Below are 19,176 nucleotides of genomic sequence, written 5' to 3'. Positions count from 1 at the left end.
TCTGGAGCCATTTCTCTGGTAGTTTATATACAAGGGCAGGTTTGTTATGAAGGAATTCCTGTCACTAAACATGTTTAGAACACTCCACTTGCTTAAGTGGATAGAAGTAGCAGTCAGTAGTCTGTGTTTAATTTTTGAAATGAAATTAAAGATTTTCATTTGATCAGTCTTGATGGTTGACCCCTATCTTTTAGAACTTAGAAGACCCCTTCCCCCCCTTATCCCAACCCAAATGACTTTCTTTTGCCTTTTTTTTTTTTTTTGCTAAGTTTCTTTAGAACTAAAGCTGTGTTCTTTTGTTTTAAAGGGTTCCCGCCCCCAGCATATGTTATTTCCCCTCCTGTGGCATTTCCTATGGGCTCAGGTTACACCTTCCCAGCTGGTGTTTCTGTCCCAGGAACCTTTCTTCAGCCTACAGCTCACTCTCCAGCAGGAAACCAGGTGCAAGCTGGGAAACAGTCCCACATTCCTTATAGCCAGCAACGGCCCTCTGGACCAGGGCCAATGAACCAGGGACCTCAACAACCACAGCCACCTTCCCAGCAACCCCTTACATCTCTGCCAGCTCAGCCAACAGCACAGTCTACAAGCCAGTTGCAGGTTCAAGGTCTAGCTCAGCAACAACAATCTCCTACAAAAGCCGTGCCAGCTTTGGGGAAGAGCCCTCCTCACCACTCTGGGTTCCAGCAGGTAGGTGACATTGTACCGCCCCGCCGACTAAGGAGGGGGGGCTGAGGTTAGTCGGTATTCCGTTATTTGAAAACGCTAGCTATGCTTTCACACACCTCTTAGCTTGTCATGATGATGAGAATATAAAAGTATTCTCTTTGCTGATTAGGAAAGTGTAAATGTTTTCCTTTCCACTTCTGTAAAAGATAGTAGATCTTAACTACTATTCTTTGCTGCTACTACTTCTTAGTTTTATTGGAAAGTATTTTCTAGAAATAATTGTTTCCTGTGTGAACATAAACTATAGAAGGGAAGTAGAATCATAATCTTGATGAGATGTTAAGAAAGCTGTGACACCAACCTTAAATATTGCCCTCCACATAGCACTTGAAACCAGAGGGAGACAGACACACTCACTAAACCCCTTAAATGATTGAATTGAAAGAGCGACTATGAATTCAGTGTCCATAATCTATACCTAGATGGCTTTCTGTGTATTGAAAAACCTGAGTGGTAGAGGAAAGCACTGCATTGCCGAGAGTGGTGTTGATTGTGAAACCAAGTGCATTCTGTGATTCCTGAGCACTGAGTGTCAGGAACATTGCGTTTCATCCTGATCCTGATGACAGGCTTCTCTTTTTCAGTATCAGCAGGCAGATGCCTCCAAACAGCTGTGGAATCCCCCTCAGGTTCAAGGCCCATTAGGGAAAATCATGCCTGTGAAACAGCCCTACTACCTTCAGACCCAAGATCCCATAAAACTGTTTGAGCCGTCATTGCAATCTCCTGTAATGCAGCAGCAGCCTCTGGAGAAAAAAATGAAGCCTTTTCCCATGGAGCCATATAACCACAATCACTCAGAAGTCAAGGTCCCAGAATTCTACTGGGACTCTTCCTACAGCGTGGCTGATAACAGAGCTGTGATGGCTCAGCAAGCAAATATGGACCGCAGGGGCAAGCGGCCACCAGGAGTCTTCCGTCCAGAGCAGGATCCTGTGCCCAGGATGCCCTTTGAGGTGTGTGTCCTTTCCTGTCACACGCACTTGAGGGAGAGGTCTTGGGCTGCAAATATTTTGAATTTCCCAGTAGCTGTTTCTAAAGGCCACTGATGCATAAGTGTCACAGAATGCTACTCGGCAGTGGGCACAGCGCCTGGTCTCCTCTTCACAGTTGCACAGTATGTTGGATTTGAGGAGCTGAAGGGTCCTGTTATTGAGTTTAAACTTGACAGTCTGGCAAAAATGTCATGTGCAGGACTCTCTAACCCACATGTTAGAGAATTCGGAGACAGCTCCCTGCGTTGGGCTGAATCATCTAAGTTTAAAAATAGTTCACTGCACGTTTAAACGAAGTGCTTTCTGAGAGGAATAGTCAGCCAGTTATCTTTAATAGTGGAGTTCCCCTTCCTTGCCCTTCCTATTCCTGAGACACAGGGATGTGTTTGTAAGTTGGTCATTAGCACAAAGTAAGTTAGTCACTTTGCTCCTTTACAGTTTGACTCATGAGCCACTTTCACCTTTTAGGTTCTGCTCCATCAGTATTTGCTTCTTTGTATTGTCTTGATCTTTGTCGCCCACTGTGTCAGTTTGCTTTTGTGTTTCAGAGCCTTTTCCTTTGCATAATCCTGCTTCACTATTAATGACTTCATCCCCCAATCATGCCACTGCTCCTTTGTGCTTTTGTCATCCCTATGGCCTCTCACTGTGCTCCTTTCTGTCACTAGGACCCCAAGGGCTCCCCTCTGCTTCCTCCGGACCTGTTAAAGAGTCTGGCTGCCTTGGAGGAAGAGGAAGAGCTGATTTTTTCTAACCCTCCTGATCTTTACCCAGCTCTGCTGGGGCCTCTCGCCTCTCTCCCTGGAAGAAGCCTCTTTGTATGTATTTAACCTAAGTCTTGCTCTAACCTCAGCTGCTTTTCTGAGATTTTAGAATAGGTGACTTCTTCTTTTGGGAGGGCTTTTCTTTTTTACAGAATTGTAAAGTTTATTTCCCAACGGCCCAAACTGGCCTTCAAATGGTAGTAGAACATAGCAGAATGTTTCTGACGGCCTGGTTCCCCAAGACCTTAACATTCGTGACTTTGTTAGGACCATCCTGAGGGCTGGGCGCATGCACACAGGTTGTGATGCTGGAAATTTAACTTACTTCTCAAGTGGCACTTCCATCTGGACCCAGGAATGTCCAGTATCATTAATCTTATTTAGAATAGTGAGATTTTTTTTCTCATCAACTCAAAATAGGAAATGAAATATGTTCTAGACAGTTTACTGGTGCTTTTGAATGCTACGTGGCTCTTTTCTGTTTGGTTAACTAAGAGCTGTGATCAGAGCCAGAATTGTATAAACAGAATGCTAAAAAGAAGTGTCAGAGTGCCATAAATGAGTGACTACAGCAATAAATAACTACAATGACATAAAGTGTAAGACTTCATTAGTTGTATCTTTTTAAAAAATCTTCTAGATCCTAGTCTGCATTTCGGAGGATATCATGCTGTACCTATGCCAGTGTTTACATTACATTTACTAAGGTGGGGAAGTAAACGAAAGATGTGTGCTGTGGCTGTTTTTTCTGTCCTTCCTCATCTTAATAAAACGTGGAACAGTTCTGAGATTTACTTTCTTCCCCATGGACATTGGGCAAGAAAACGTAAAATTAAAATACGTTGATTTTTGTACTAAGAGAAATAAAAGCTTAATGGCACTGGTGACAAGCTGCCGTCCCTGGCACTTGAAGTTCCTTTAAGAATTTGGCTTGGTGAGTGGCCATAGAAAGCTCCCATTCTACACCCCCCCCCAAGTTAGAAGAAATAAAATCTCCTTAAAACTGAAGTAGTGGCGCCCTGACTGCGCCTAGAGGTGTGGAAACCCCAGTTGCTGACCTGCTGTCGCTACATGTCGCCTTGCTGCTTTTCACGGGTGGCTGGAGGGTTTGTGGAAGTGTCTTCCTCTCTGTCTACCTGCTTCCTGATCCCTTGTTCCTATTGCACTTGCCCCTTCCGTAGGAAATGAAGCTCGTGGAACAGTTGGGGAGGGGCATATTAGTGTTTATTTGTTACATGTTTTTAAAGAAAAACCTTGACTATAACCCTTTCTGTATTTAACGTTGTTAATGATATCATGTATATGAAAGTGACTTGTGTGCAGTAGGTGGTTAATAAATGCATGTTGATCAACTATTCAATGACAGCAAGCATCAGAGATTCAGCTTTTTCCCCCAATAACTTTCTTGTAGCTTGACTTTAGCAACTATGTATTTCAGTACAGGGTGGGGTAAAAGTAGGTTTACAGTTTTTTGTATGGAAAATAATACAATAATTAATAATAATACAAGAATAAACTCCTGTGTTTATTCACTCACTGCTGTAAACCTACTTTAGTCAACTGTCGATAAAGCTGTGTAGGGACCATGTTCACAAAACCTGTTGTCAAATGGATTTGAAAGGCTTTTCTTCAGTCGTTAATGTTCGTGTTTTTAAAAACTTGGGGAGAAAACAGTGCCAGATCCGTTCAGCATCTTGAGAGTATTCCAGGGTCTCTGGTCTCTGCCAGGATCTCTGCTGGGTTAGCGGCCTGATCAAGGAGGAGAGTCTGTAACTCGCTGTGGCCACTGGCACTGAGCTGACGTCGTGGCCTTAACAGATTTGCACTCACATCTTATGAGCCTCATGCTGTACACTACGGTGGACACAAGTGCGCTTACAGTACATTATGGTCTTATACTTGGGCTGTATAGTGTCTTTAACCCCTTCCCCAACAATTTTTTTGTTAAAAACGTTTCTTTTTCAGACTAATTTTTTTATTTTGGTTCTATATAGTATTTTTGATGCTGGTTATGAAAACAGTTTGTAACTCGTCTTCCTATAAACCATATTTTTTTACCATATTTTCTTAGTATACTCGTCAACGACTGAAAAAGAACATTTTGTGAAAACGAGTATACACGTTTCTGCCGGGGAAGGGGTTAAATTAATATTAAGGAAATGCAAGGCATAGTCTAACTACCATTTTTTTTCCCGGGACTGTGAAGAAATCCTTATTGGAGAAGCCCTCTGAGCTCATGTCCCATTCATCCTCTTTCCTGTCCCTCACTGGATTCTCTCTCAACCAGGTGAGTAAACAGTGAAGAACCCTGCTTTGCACTGTCATTGTGGGCTCCCGTGTTCCTTCCTGTCCTATTTCAGTATGTCTGCTTTTCTCTTTCATATATTGGCACCTTTTGGATTCTTTATTTTATCCCCTCTTTGATTGGGTACACTAGAGACTTGTATGTTACAGGTTTGAATCCTTTGACCTCTCAATATTGAAATCCTTAGGGCTCTGTTTCGCCTAATAAATTATTCATACTTTTTAACGTCGGTGGTTTACGTAGATAGAGCAAAAGTGTGGGGGAAAGCAAAGGGAAATTAACAGGAAAGCTGAAAGAAACAAAAGCCTTCAAAAGTTTGCCTTAAGAAAAGCTTAAGGTGTCCCAATCGTCTGTGAACCTGAACGTGGCATTCTCTAAATACTTTTCCTTCCTTGACGTGCTTCTGTAACTTGACTGTCATTTCTTTCAGGAAAGATACCCAAACAACAGTGTGTTCAATGAGGTGTATGGGAAAAACCTGACAACCAGCTCCAAAGCAGAACTCAGTCCCGCAATGGCCCCCCAGGAAACATCCCTGTACTCCCTGTTTGAAGGGACTCCTTGGTCCCCATCACTTCCTGCCAGTTCAGGTATTAACTAGTCTTCAAGGAAAGGTAGACCTTGCATTACCAGTAAACTCAAATTGATTACGAGTAGAATGATTTTGTTATTGTAAATATATTGTGTTGATTTTTTTTTCTAAGTAACTCCTGAAAGAAAATAGAGAAAAAGTCTGATGAGTTAGTTTACATAACAAATGCCATTAAAAAAGCTTTTTCAGCCCCTCCAGTGTAGCTCAGTGGTTGAGCATTAGAGGTGAAGGTTCAATTTCCAATCAAGGCACATGCCCAGGTTGTGGGGTCAATTCCCAGTATGGGGCGTGTGTGTGTGTGTGTGTATTTCTTTAAGGCCTTTTCATATCCTCAGTAACCAGCAAAACAGCAGAGCTGTAAGGGAGAAAAATACGAGTTCCAAAGGATGTCAGCTGTTTTTTAGTTTTGTTTGCAGACATTCATTCTTTGCAGGAAAACTGCAGTTTTTAAAATAGAGGTTTTTTAAATGCCCATTTTATAAATGGAGTCTGATTTAATAGTAAGTCTTAAAGTTAGACAATTATATTTCTCATATAGAAGACCAATGGGTACTTATGTGAAACAGGTGTTTTGCATTAGTGGGTGCACTTGACAGAATCGTCTCCTGCTTTGTTTCGTTCTGTTTTGGGCAAAGAATGTGCCTCGTTATTTATGTTTAGAGAAACAGATTCCTACATCTAGCAGAGTCCTTTTGGGGGCCCTTATTTTGTCTTTTCTCCAAAACCCTCTAATTACTTTTAGTAGAATTTAAGTGACCAGATCTACAGGAAATTTTAGTTCTTGGCAAGTTTGTGAAACAGCTTATCTATTGAATGTCCTCTTTTGCTATTATTTAATAGATCATTCAACACCAGCCAGCCAATCTCCTCATTCCTCTAACCCAAGCAGCCTGCCAAGCTCCCCTCCAACACACAACCATAATTCTGTTCCATTCTCCAATTTTGGACCCATTGGGGCTCCAGATAACAGGGATAGGAGAGCTGCAGATCGGTGGAAAACTGATAAGCCAGGTGAGACCCAAACTTCACAAAAGTAAAATAACTTTACTCTGTCTTTCCCTGGTTTGGGGCTTTTGGCAGTGATAAAACGTATTCTTGAATTCCACTCTCTTTTCATCCCTTAGCCATGGGTGGGTTTGGCATTGATTATCTCTCAACAACATCATCCTCTGAGAGCAGCTGGCAGCCGACCAGCACTCCGAGCGGCACCTGGACAGGCCACGGCCCCTCTGTGGAGGATTCCTCTGCGGTCCTCATGGAGAGCCTGAAGGTGAGTGGGTTTCAGGAGTAAGAACCACAGCGATGTTGCTGGTTTCAGTCATATAAATAGCCAGGTTGTTCCTAAGGCCCCTACACTTGGTTAATAGCACATATCCAGCAGAGCTCTGGAAACATGGCCTGCCTTATGAGGTTCTTGAATGGGCTTTTTGTTTTTAATTTGTGAATTCACTAGTGACAAAGCATTATCTTCAGGGGCAGAAACACAAAGGTCCTAGTTGCATTCTAAGTTTAAGAACATTCTGATTCATCTTGGAATGTTTGATTTAAGCCTTTTCTGAACAAGTAAAAGAACAGCACCTAACAGTAAATACTCTGGTCCCCACATGGTCTAAAATAATCTTCACAGGGGCTAGCTGGTCCTGAGGACAGTCTTTTCTAATGGCTGGATTTTTTAAGGGGTGGGGATCTTGGTACGTTGTGCCTTTATGTTTGGCTGGGATTGAAGAACCAATCCTTCCAGACAACCAGGCCTGTGAGCTCTGCTGACAAGCTCTGGGCTGTCTTTCAGTCCATCTGGTCCAGTTCCATGATGCACCCTGGCCCATCCGCTCTGGAGCAGCTGTTGATGCAGCAGAAACAGAAGCAGCAGCGGGGACAAGGCACCATGAACCCTCCACACTGAGGCTGGGGTGGCAACCTGGCAATGAGGCTCCATACACCATGGCATGTTGGGTTTGCAGGACTGGCCCACAGCCCCTGCAGGTGGCAGCCCTCTTCTCTGTGTCTTGCCGTTGAGAGGGTGTAAGTGTTCCACCGGCCCGCTGAGTGTGCACGAAATGTCCGCAGTGCAACCAAAAGAAAAACCATCAGGAACTCTCCGTCCACCCGGGCCTCCGGAGGGAGAGAGGAACTGCTGTTTGTCTCACTCAGTTACCTGATAGCACCGCCTCTCGCCTTCTCCATCGTGCATGTCCCCAGCCACATGGGAAGTGAAAGCTGAGAAGGGAAGGCAGGTGGGAGAAGCCAGTGGAAACTTCTCAGTCCTTTTTTCCTCTCTGGGGAATAAAATAGGAATCCATTAATGATTGCTTTGCTGACTGAGAATGTAGTTGAAATTATTCCTAAACATCTTTTATTATTGTTATACTCTCAGTAGTAAAAAGTCACACTGAATTCTTCCATACACAGATGTGCTGCTTCTAGTCAGTGTGCAGCAAGGGAAGCCCCGTTCACTGCTCCTTGAGAGGTTGGTGGTGACAGGATGGGGAAGCGGACCTCTTCGGCCAGTGGCAGTGTTCCATAGGGAGAGTACAAGGCCTCGCCTTCGCTCAGAAGGTTCCGGTAGGCCCTCTTCTGGCCTGGAGACTCCAGCAGGAAATGCCCTTCACTCTGTAGGTGCTCGAGCCCCACTCGAGGGTGCAGTGTGGGTGGTGGTGCTGGGCTGGACCAGCAGGTGGCTGCTGTAGGGTTTAAATGGACGTTTTTGATTCCTGTACATTTTGCAGTAGCAGAGCAAGCAGTCTCCCAGAAGGCAGGCTAGTCCATTCATGGCCTGGTGTTACTAGGTAGAAGCTTTCAGTGTGGTTATTTTTGTTTGGTTGGTTTTTGTGCCCTTATCCTATCTACCCCCAACCCCTCCCATCCTACCTCCGTCCCTTTTCTACCCTATGCTACATGCTAGTCATTGTTTTTATTCCTAATGTGTACAACATCACGCCAAGAAGCAACAGAAGGGGTCCAGCAGCTGGGGCCCAAAAGACAGTCTGAAGAGGAAGGAGCGGCGGCTGTGTAGCCCAGAGGGGCCAGGCCCCCCACCAGCTGCAATCTCCCAGCCTCCACCTTCAGAGTGAAACTTGAGGCAACATGGACACATGTGCATCATGCACAGAAGAAAACACAACGAAGTCCATTCTGGAAGAGGTGGAAGAAAGGAAAATGAGCTTTTATTTGCTATTTATTAGAAGGAAAGAGGACTGAACATTTTCTTGGGTAGAAACAGGACAGCATTTCTGTTAGTCATTTCCTGGAAAAGTAATATTTTAAGGGGAAATTATGGAAACAATCTAAATGTCCAATTGCTGTGCTAGTGGTAGGGTTTATTTTCCAGGAGGTCTCTCCTTTGTGCACTCGAGAGTGTGTGCACGCACAGGCCCACCTGCTCTCGGAGAGGGTTGTGTGTGGTTAGTGTGGGACTTGAGAGCTAGAAGGTGGCTACAGAACAAAGCACATCCCGAGCCCGGCTCACTGGAGTCTGGGCAGCCCCAGCAGTGAAAGGGGCGGGGCGTAACGCTCATGGCTCTTCAGAGAGAGTGGGTGGAGTCCCGTGTGCTTACATTATTGCTCTCTCAGTTTGACATGGTGTTTGGGGTTTTTTGTTTTTTTCTTTTTTTTAGAAGGTCTGAAAGGGTGAAGCTCCCCCTCCCCCGAATCCAATGGCAATATGAAACCCTTTGTGCTTCTCTCCTGCCCCTTCCTGTGTCCACTTTTTCCAGTCCCTCCCTCCCAAGCCTCCTCCCTGCTGCCTTTCCCCACTCTGTGTGTTTGAGCCCCACATTCAGGCAGCTGCGACATTCCAGTGTGTGAACCGTCACCCATTCTTGCACCCTAGACCAGCTCATCAGGTTCGCCGTCGCTCCCAGGAGCGCCCACGTCCCCTCTGCAGCCCCATTTCTGCATGAGCATTTGGTGTTTGGAATGTTTTCTGATTCTCGGGCGGGTTCCTCACCTTATCATCCTCCGTGTGGAGTAATGAGGGGGGAGAGGAGAATCTTCATCAGAAACTGGTTTTGTGTAGTAAACCTTCTTTTGTGTTTTGTTTGTTTTGGGTTTTTTGTTTGTTTATTTAGGTCTGTCTGTGCAAGACCTGCAGCTGCTGAAATCAGCTTTGCCTTTAATTAAACCATGTTCTCCAACCAGATCTGTGTACAGATGGTTTCTTTTCTACCCTAAAGTCAAGACTTGGGAACAACTCAGAAGTCATATAGAGGAAAGTAGAAGTGGTCAGAAGTTGGATATGCTTCAGGCTTACTTTTGCTTTTAGTAGCCTTCCAAACCAGCATGCATTAGTATGGAAAGGGATGAGTAGAAACTATCAAATTCTTTTATTTAATAAATAAAGAATACTTATGCAAAGGAGTTAACATATCCACCAGTTTTATCCCTAGTCTCTCTGTTAGTAAGGCAATTCACTGTAGAAGTCACTACGTCTGACTGGCAGCAACGGTAATTAATAATTATTCTTAGCTTTAGGGTTGCATTTCTTCAAGTTGTGTCCAAAATGTCCAGTGGCAGCCTGCTGGGTCTTCCGCCCTAGGTGTTGATTCTGTCTGTCCCTCACCTACACACTTGAAAAATTATTAAAGTATGGACACAGGAAGGGGCAGGAGAGAAGCACAAAAAATTATACTCACAAGAAATGGGCTGATTAAGGTCAGGCCTAGTATCTATGGAATCCTTCAAGTTAACCCTGAAAAACAGGCCACTGGTTTACATGATAACCAAGGTAAGGCCACAGCATTCTATCATGCACATTAACGTTGTACGGAATGTTAACTAATAGGATACTGTTAACCAACTGGCTGCCTGAACATGGCTTTTCTTCAGTTAAGTCTCAGTGGCAAATTTTCCTATTAAGCTCTTACGTGTTTCTCTGAGAAAACATGAAGGGATGTAATTCTAGTCATTCCGTGGGAAACTCAGTCAGTCTAGCAACAAGACTTAAAAGTTAAGTTTGTGCGCGTGCCTCCTGAATTACCTGTAGGTTAGTCAGTCCCCAGGAGTCTGATGGTGAACAGGAATAGTTATTTACGGTTAGGCCTTAGGCCTGCATTCTGAGTGGCTTGGCTTTTTATTTCTATCACACATACAGAGAAGTGCAACGATGATAACTGCAACTCCGTGCATTTTTCACAAAGTGAACATCTGGGTAGCCGTACTCTGAGCAAAAAACAGCACCTGGGACGCCCCCTCATGCCCTTCTGCCCCACCCCACCCCAAGGTGTTCATAATCCTAAATTCTCACATCATTGTCTAACAGAGGAAAGCAGATTAGTTAACACTGGACCATGTACCACAGAGGCGTTCTAAACCTTACAAATGCGATGGTAGTTTTTTCCTCCCGCTCCATAGGTTGTGAGGCATCCTAGACTCCCCTGGGAGTGCTGTCCAGGTCTGTGGCTGCACGTTCTTCAACAAAAGCCTTGGGGAAAATGCCGAACTTCCCTTTGCACTCCCCTTCCAGCCACTCGTCGTTCACTGGTGAAGGGAAAGCAGAGACTGATTTCTAAAACCAGTACAGGAAAATGGCCTCGCTTACTGCACTTTAAGAAGCACTAAGAACACTGTTTCAGTTTTTAATGTGTTTGATTCCTTGCAGAATTAGGGAAGCCGCCAGGGACACAGAGTAATTCTGAATAGCTGCTTGTGAGACAAAATGTACCCCCTTCTACTCTCATCTTCAAAAGTACATACATCCAAAGAACTACGGTATGCAGAAGATGGGTATCTCACAGCTTGGTGCCAAGGCAAAATGGTGCCAGCCACCTTCCAATCTGTTAACTCGAAATGATAATCCGTGGCTTCTGAAGCGTAGACATCTTTAAATGTGAATGTACTGAAGTGTCATTTACTAGTAAGGTGCCATTTGTTGCTTCCCTGCCCATTAGGGCAACGAACGGAAAAGCTGAGCACTGGGTTGTGCTCTCTCCAGCTGAGAGCACAGAAGGAGATTGAGACCACTGGCTCAAGTTTCATTTGGAGGTGAGTGATGTTTTCTGCCTCTGCCCTTTATTTCTACTAACATGGACATTAATGTCTATAATCCAGGAGCAGCACTTACCCATGGACACAACCTGGATTATGTCCCCTTCCAGGAACTCCAGGTCTTCTGGCTGGGTAGCCTCGTAACTGAAGATCGCTACCACTTGGCTCCCTTCCTTCAGCTGAGGTTCCAATGTCTGGCTATTGGCATCCGATTTCTCACTTTCCTTGTCCTCATCTGGAAAGCCTTGGTCACCCTGAAATAATAAAGGGCCTGTTAGTTTTCCTAACTTCCTGCACAGTGAACAGTGGACATCATCCCTGAGGGATTCGGTCAGAGAAGTGCCAGTAGCACCTGGATATAAACTCAGTGGCAGATTTGGCCCCGGTGTCTAACATAGACCTAACACGTACTCTGTGAATACTGGCCGGTTGGATAAATGAAACTGAAGGTCTGCAGGACCACAGGTAGTCATAAAATCTTACCTGAAACTTACAGTAAGCCTGAAAAGGTAGAATAGGTACTATTCTTTTCAGAAAGAGAAACAGGTTGAGTGACCAGTAAATGATAGAATGCAAAGTCAAACCTAGGTCTCTTGAGTCCGACACCCTCTCTCCAGCACTCACAATGCGGGGCCTTGAAGAAATGCACATTTTCAGCTCCATCCCAAGCCTATTAGATCAGATGGGGCTCAGCAATCTGTTTTCACAAGCCCTCTAGGGAATGTGGGTGCATGCTAAAGTTTGAGAGCCACTGCACAGCACCATCCTATCCAAGGCCAAGAGCATGATGGTCATTTTTGTCCCACAGATGTTGAGGGAAGGATGTAGTTTCTAGAGATGTGAGTCATAGGATTTAAGGAATCAGCGTTAGAAACTGGGAGGCTCCGTGCCGGGCTGTGTTAGAAGTTGTCGTTTCCTAGTGCTACTGGCTGCAACCCTGGCAGGTCCTCTGTATGGAAAGGCAGTACCATAAGGTAGAAAGGGCCCAGGAGTCCAAAGACTAGGCTTGTATCCCAGCGCCACTGCTTCCCAGCAGTGTGACCTCTGGACCTGTTTCCTCACCTGAGATGGAGGCTAGAAGAACTAAATGAGGGCCTGCTAGATGTTGAATTGCTGCTGAGGACGTGGCCCACAACTGACCGCAGTGCCCTCAGGCTCACTGCACTCACCACTGTGTTCTCACACCACAGAGTCAGGCAGTAGTTTCTCGCTTGGCCCCAGGCAGCCTTCATGCTGTCCTCCGAAAGGGGCACTAGCTCCTGGCCGTCCCCTGGCCGATAGCTGGGTGGAGATAATGAGTAAGAACCAAGTTAGAGAGAGGTCAGTGCAAAACCATCCCCTTCTGTCCTCTAGGCCAGCGCCAGGTCCCCAGCTGTCCCCTAACTGCCACCTGCACGGCGCTCACCTCAGCTTGGTGTGTTCCGGCAGGAGCTCCAGTTTCTTCGACACCATGTCCCGCACCTGGCTGTAGGGGAGCCCGGGCTGAGTCTCCATGACCACTGTGTACTTGTAGTGCACCTTGAGTGTGTAGAGCACGGGAACATGGAGCTTTATTTCCTGGAGAGGGAAGCAAAGGGAACTCATGAGTGTCTGTGCTTCCTCTTAGCAACCTCCCGGCTCGCCACAGCTTTACTGTAGCACCAGGAGGACTGTGTAGCCGGGAGAGGCCAACACGTAACTGGCTTCAGTAAGTAATGTGAAGGGTCTTCGGAGGTCGTCTAGCCCAGCTCTTGCTTGGACAGGAAGTCCTACCCAGGGAGATCTGGCCCACCAGCTACGGGCCAGCAGGAAATGTGTACGTGGGGATGGGGCGGGAGGTGGTGGAGGGTCCCCAGGGCCTGGCTGTGAGCGGGGTGGCACTGGTCGACCCTTTCTTTGGGGCTATTTCTATCCAGGGACACAAGCCCGTGGTGGGCAGCCCACGCTCTCCCATTCTCTACCACTTGAAATAGTACGAGGCAAAATGTTACCTTGGGCTCTTCTTTTTCTTTCTGACCTAAACGGAGAAGGGAAGGAGTGAAAAGAGAAGATGAATGGACACTCTTGACCAGCCCCTTTCATACTCAGAATGAAACCTCTTAGAACAGGGCACCCAACGTCATACCCTTTCATCTCTAGGGCAACTATTAACCTTATTGTGGGGACATGCGAAGCGCAAAGCCATGAATGCACACAGGAACCCAGTCTCTGCTTCCAGGGAGCTATGGGTAATTATCAAAGGACTGCCCATCCTCACCAACCCCTAGGGTCAGCAGGGTGGAACCAGGGGCTCCAAAGCAAAGACAAACAGAGAATGGGAGGTGAGCCAGGGGCCACAGAAGAAATGTTAGATAGAACCACCTATTTTTACCTTATCCTTTATTTTTGTGTGTGTTTTCAATGTGTATAACATATTGATATGGCAATATGCATATTACTTATATACAAGAAGTATACACTATGGGGGATTCATCATCATCATCATCATCATCATCATCATCATAAAAGACCACTGATCTCAAACCAAGCTTGACTTAAAATCACTTGGGAAGGTTTTTTTTGTAGAAACACAGATTCCTAAGCAAATTCCAGGTCTAAAATAGCAGAATAAAGAAACCTAGGGATTTATACTGTTAAAATCTTCCTAGGTTAATAGGTGATCCCTGATGGGCCCCTAGACAGAAAAAGATACCAAAAAGCTAGCAAGGATACTTTGGAGGATAATCAGAGTAATTGAATATGCAATATACTAGTACATTCTATAAAGTTAATGTTAAATGTCCTGGGTGTAACAGTTGAATTGGGGTTATGGAGAAGAATGTCCTTGCTCTTAGGAGATACATGCTGACGTATGGGGTGAAGTGTCATAAATCTAAGTGGCTCAATCGAGAAATATATGTGTGTGTGTATATATATATATATAGAGAGAGAGAGAGAAAGCAAGCCCGTTCCTCCTGAGGCAGCAGCGCTCTCCACTCAGCGGGAGGGTCTCCCCTGCCGTCTGCCCTGGGTCCTTTGTCTTCCCGGAGGCTCTGCAGAGAATTTCTTTTCCAGGTACTAGAGCTCCTGAGGCCTTTGAAAAGAACCGTCCCGGCCTCTGTGGTAAATGAGCAGTTACTTCACGGTGGTGTCAGTGTTGACTGGGGTTTGGTGACGACTTGGGACACTCACTGCCGCCCCTCTCCCCCAACCAGCCCCATTTACCCAGGCCCCGTGGGTGTTCTGCAGCAGGCAGGGGGAAGGGGCATCTCCATCCTGTGTGCTGAGAGCGTGGGTGGCTAGAGCAGGAGATGGGGCTCTGGGGGTGAGTGGCCATGAGCTGAGTGGCTTGCTGAGAGGAAAAGAAGCCCGAATTTCCTGCAAGCAGCTTGGAAGGTTCCTTCGTTGTTGCCCGGGATGTCGCTCCAAGGACACTCACCTGGTGACAGCTGGGGTCTTCCTGGAGCACTGGAACTGGGCGGAGCTGGGATATCGGACTCTGGGGAGGCGTCGTCATCCTGCTCAGAACAGGAAGAGATGGTGAGAACGTTCATCCTGACAAAGTTCTTCGGCCAGGGTAGGGGGTAGGGGGGGAGGGAGTGGGGGTTTGGGGGAGACTCGCAGACCCCAGGGAAGAGAGCCAGGTGCAAATGACTTCCTAAAGGCAGGGGTGCTGGTGACATGGAGGGGAGGGAAAGTGGGTTAAAAGGGGAGGCAGGGTGGGCCTGGTGGAAACAAACCACCATAGAAATAAGAATCCACCCCTCCTCAAGGCCCCTGCTGCCTAATCGCCCTCATTTAAACCTTTTCCAGTCATCTGGATGCCATGATTCCAACCAGGGAGGACCAGGCCCACATGGGACACCTGCTGCACTGCCCAGCCATCTACACTCCGCTCAGGCCCAAGCAGCTTCTCACAGGCCCAGCAGGAGGGTGGGCCCTTGAGGGGCAGTGGAGGAGCTGGTAGCAGCTCCAGAGCAGTGCTCTCTCTCTCTCTCTTTCTCTCTCTCTCTCCTCCCCTCCTTTCCCCGTCTTCCTCTCCCTCTCCTCCCCCCCCCTCTCTCTGGCATTTCACCAAGCAACACTTTGACTATTTTCCCAGGTGAAGAGGACATTTCTGGGAAGACCTAACCTTCATATGTTGTGGGCATTGGGTCCTGTGACCAGGAGGACTCACAGGTGGGTGGGCCCAGTCAGTCCGAAAGACCTCCCGCTCAGCACATCTGGGCTTCCCCTCATCCCAGGTCCCGCTCTGGGCAGCTGGTGCCACTCCATGGGCTCAGGACCCACGACTCTTCAGTGATGGTGACGTTTCCAACACGTTCTTGCCCCTCCATGGGGAGGTCGTCAGTGGTTGGGGGAGGGGGGCGGGCTGGGTCAGGCCTTGGTGCCAGTTACCTGGGGCTGCTGCTGAGGTTGGATCCGCAGTTCCACGGGTTCGAGGAAGTTGCAGGGAACGAGCCCCTTCTGCAAAGAAGGTAGCATATAGGGGTTCTCAGAACGCTCGGCCATTTGCTGCCAGGATTCCACTCCCCTAAGCCACCCCCAGGTCCCCTGAATACCTGCCCATTGAACATGACCGTGGCCCAGTTGTCATTGCCCTTCTTCAAGACAAAGACGATGTTCCCGGGCTGGACATGGAGCTCCTCTGGTGTCTCGGGCACAAACCCAAACAGCACACGGTGCGCCTCCCCTTCCAGGGCCCTGAGGGGTAGACACAAGATCCCGTCCACTCTCTGGCCTGGAGCACATCCCCTCCCGGGAGACTGCTCCAGACACCCCCCAACTCCACGTCCAACTGTCTGTGTGACCCTGAGCAGGCACGTGCCTCCCTGGGCAGCCAGGAGGGCGCGGTAGGGAACTGTATGTGAACTCGCTTCCCAACCATCTATGCAGTGGGACAAGAACAAAAGAAAACCGCGTGGATATAGAGGCCTTGCGGTCCTTGCCCTCCCTTCCCTGGGGAGGAAGGCTCCTGGTGTGCCTGGCCAGCTCCCATGTCTGTGCACAGGGGGGTGCGGGGGGGTACGACCAAGTGAGAGCCAGCTGGGTGAGCAGAAGAGAAGTCACCTGGAGCCAGTGAGGGGTCAGGCAGACACACGGACGGGGATGAGGTGCCTGCAGGGGGAGCTGTGAGGAGTAGGGGTGTATGTGGAGGTACTGAGGCTGCCCACTGTGAGCTACACAAGGTCATTTCCTCCCTTCCTACTTAGCCCTTCAGGGCGCTGGGGCGCTTCGCATGTGTGGCCAAGAGGCCGGCTTCAGGTGGCGATAGTTTCACGCTCCTCCGCTCACTCGCTGCTGGCACTGTCCCCTCACCCTTCTTTTGTTCCGACCCTTGTGTCTATTTACACAGACGCCTCCAGCAGACAGGAATGAGCTCAGCCAGGCCCCCCATTTTTATAGCTGCTCTGGAACTTTTTTCACTGTTTTAAACCTCTTTTGGGTGGGAAGTGAGGCTAACTTCCTCACTGAGACGCAGTTCTTACGAAAGCTGTGCTTCTCATCTTACAGGAGAATGACTTCTTTTTCTTGAGTCCTTCCTCTTCTTCAGAAAACATGTGCCAATAGGGAGTGAAAACAGCCCTTCTGGCTCCCACGCTGCTCGCCGGACTCCAGAGCTCGCCCCCTGCAGCCCTAGGCCCGCGTTCCCCCGCTGGGAGGGGTGGCTGCATCCCATGGGACACTACTCCCATTCAGCAACAACCTCTCCCTGTATGGTGACTGTGCTCATGGACAGGGGGACGCAGGGACACCTCACAGCGGTAGCCAGGCCCCAGCGTCTTCCCCACCCCCGCCACTCCCACCGGCCCAGGCTCGTTGGCCTGTGGCTCTAACCCTAACTTACCTGAAGATCTCGGGGGTTTTGGGTCGGGGTGGAGGCTCCGCTGCCTATTGAACATCAAAGAGAGATGAAGATGGGCAGGACACGGAAGAAAGAAAGAAAGAGAACAGACCGTTAATGGTCACTGCAGCCTTCTTCCCGACCAGAAAACCAAAGACGGCATTTGTGGCTCCATCAGAACACCATCCGGGAGAGGCACAGCGCACCCAGACTAAACACTGGAAAGGAGCGCCCCGTCTGCTCCCAGGCCAGCATCACCAGAACAGCAGTTCGCCCTGGGCCAGAGCTGGTTCCGGAGAAGTTGGGCTGTCGCAGAGCAGCATGGCGTCACGAGGATGCCTTTGACCTTGAGCTCTGCCCTTTGTTGGGGCGGTTTCCAAAAGCTCTGTTCTATAATTCATGTCTGCTCTGTCACATGACACTGGTGGGTGTTTAAAATCGACTCCAGAGCCACCGACCAGGCGAGACTCTCCTTTCAATGTGCGTTTCCTGTTCTACACCGAGCACCCCGGAGTCCAGTTACCTGGCACCTGCTCCTCTTGGAGCCGTCTGGCTGCTGGAAGCCCAAGGGCCTTCTGAGAGGTTTCCCACAATTTAGTGTGAGAAAGATCAATGCATCTGGACTCGCTGTTCTCTGCTCATCTCAGCCTGCGAGCCCCAGCACTGGTCACATTCGGGGCCAGCGGTCACCATTCTGACCCGGGCAGGCTGTCGGCAGTGCCCTCAGAGCCCCGGCCCTGGCAGTGCTGACCAGCGCTCCTGCCCATCATGGGTCTCTCGCAGCAGAGCCCGACTCCTGCTCGGCCTGTCTTACCCTCCTCCCTCACGAGGAAGCTCTGCCTTCGCATGGACCCCTTGCCATCCAGTCCATCGGGGACCACAGCTCTGAGCCCAGCTTGTGCGGAAACAGGGTCCACTGTGGGCACCCTCCCTGTGTTCCCAGGGGAACCCCCTGTATACAGGCCAATGGGTGCCGCCAGGAGAGCTCAGGGCCTCAGGCCCAGCCCCCGGGAGGTGCCCGAGAAGAGGATCGTTCAAAGGCCTCTGTCAGCTTGCATTTCAGTCGAAGCTTCAGGAGAGACAGTCCTCAGCTCTCCTAGACCTTGAGAAGGGGAGACTGGCACCGGGGGCAAGCGGGAGGTTTGTTCCTTGAGGACTTGAGGCTGGTTAAGCCTCCAACTGCTTCATGCCCCACCCTTCATGTCCCGCTCTTTCGGCCAAATGAGCCTGGAGCCTGAGACAGGAATGGCCGGCAGCACCCTCAGCAGCACTGGGAGGCCAGTGGAAGGAGCCCTTGAGGTGAGGCAGCGGAAACGCCCTCCCGGGGGCAGTCCCACAGAGCCCTCCCCTGTCTGGGACCTCGGTCCAGGGTCCATGGCGCAGGAAGCACCCTCACCTGCGGCTGCAGAGGGGCAAATCCCGAGAAGTTGTCTTGATCCACCACAGACGCCACCACCTGAAATGGAGGAAACGGGTGAGGGTTCTGCCAGCACTGTTTCCCTATCTGCCTATGGCCCCCGGGACACCCTCCTTCCTCCCAGCCCCATCCATTCCCACTGGCTCGGTCCCGAGACCAGCATCCTGCGAGTCACCCGGCGGCCCCCGCCCAGGGGCAGGCGGAAATGAGGAAGGAGAGGAGCCTGGAGAAAGTAAACTCAAGCGCCTTTCAGCAAGACCCCACGCTATAAGCAGTCTCTCCTTGCCATCCCAGGGCGGAACCGCGTGGGGTGTCCTTTTCAAAGCCCCGCCCCCACCTTGCTCCGCATGGCCCAGGCCTTAGGAGACACCAGGGAAGCTGAGAGCCACCTACCGTAGCCTTGCCCAGGTAATCCTTCTTCACCAGCTGGGCCACCTGCCTCTCATTTGGTCGAAAGAGCCTGCCCACAGGGATCACCACCGGCTCGTACAACTTCTGCTTCTATGAGGCGGAGAGCACAGTGTTTCCCTACCACACAGCCCAGGTAACCAGGCTTGCCCTGCTCCCTCCCTGAGTGCGTGCAGGGATA

At 48.9% G+C, this 19,176-nt stretch overlaps 2 protein-coding genes across 5 annotated transcripts in view; one reads left to right on the top strand and one right to left on the bottom strand.

The window, feature by feature from the left end:
- SMG7 (SMG7 nonsense mediated mRNA decay factor) overlaps window positions 1-9,521 on the top strand; it is a 43,025-nt gene extending 33,504 nt beyond the window's left edge. For 2 of the 4 annotated variants that reach the window (XM_006772960.2, XM_006772959.2), the window contains exons 16-23: window positions 308-690; window positions 1,314-1,685; window positions 2,393-2,542; window positions 4,695-4,775; window positions 5,224-5,383; window positions 6,226-6,396; window positions 6,510-6,655; window positions 7,175-9,521. In XM_006772960.2, coding sequence (XP_006773023.1) covers window positions 308-690; window positions 1,314-1,685; window positions 2,393-2,542; window positions 4,695-4,775; window positions 5,224-5,383; window positions 6,226-6,396; window positions 6,510-6,655; window positions 7,175-7,288 — 1,577 coding nt within the window. In that variant the 3' untranslated portion in view covers window positions 7,289-9,521. The remainder of the gene's footprint in view (window positions 1-307; window positions 691-1,313; window positions 1,686-2,392; window positions 2,543-4,694; window positions 4,776-5,223; window positions 5,384-6,225; window positions 6,397-6,509; window positions 6,656-7,174) is intronic. The other 2 variants (XM_006772961.2, XM_006772962.2) reach the window with 1 other exon arrangement.
- Window positions 9,522-10,584: 1,063 nt separating this feature from the next.
- The window catches only part of NCF2 (neutrophil cytosolic factor 2), a 19,668-nt gene continuing 11,076 nt past the window's right edge, over window positions 10,585-19,176 (bottom strand). The window contains exons 5-15 of the mRNA XM_006772958.2: window positions 18,981-19,088; window positions 18,567-18,626; window positions 17,174-17,217; window positions 15,888-16,029; window positions 15,724-15,792; window positions 14,765-14,843; window positions 13,338-13,363; window positions 12,773-12,924; window positions 12,537-12,648; window positions 11,444-11,621; window positions 10,585-10,860 (exon numbers count right to left, since the gene is read on the bottom strand). Coding sequence (XP_006773021.1) covers window positions 10,748-10,860; window positions 11,444-11,621; window positions 12,537-12,648; window positions 12,773-12,924; window positions 13,338-13,363; window positions 14,765-14,843; window positions 15,724-15,792; window positions 15,888-16,029; window positions 17,174-17,217; window positions 18,567-18,626; window positions 18,981-19,088 — 1,083 coding nt within the window. The 3' untranslated portion in view covers window positions 10,585-10,747. The remainder of the gene's footprint in view (window positions 10,861-11,443; window positions 11,622-12,536; window positions 12,649-12,772; window positions 12,925-13,337; window positions 13,364-14,764; window positions 14,844-15,723; window positions 15,793-15,887; window positions 16,030-17,173; window positions 17,218-18,566; window positions 18,627-18,980; window positions 19,089-19,176) is intronic.

Source organism: Myotis davidii, unplaced genomic scaffold (genome assembly GCF_000327345.1).
Source record: "Myotis davidii unplaced genomic scaffold, ASM32734v1 scaffold362, whole genome shotgun sequence".
Taxonomy (NCBI): Eukaryota; Metazoa; Chordata; class Mammalia; order Chiroptera; family Vespertilionidae; genus Myotis; species Myotis davidii.
Note: the sequence above shows the minus strand (reverse complement) of the source record. Positions and strands in the feature narration are given on the sequence as shown.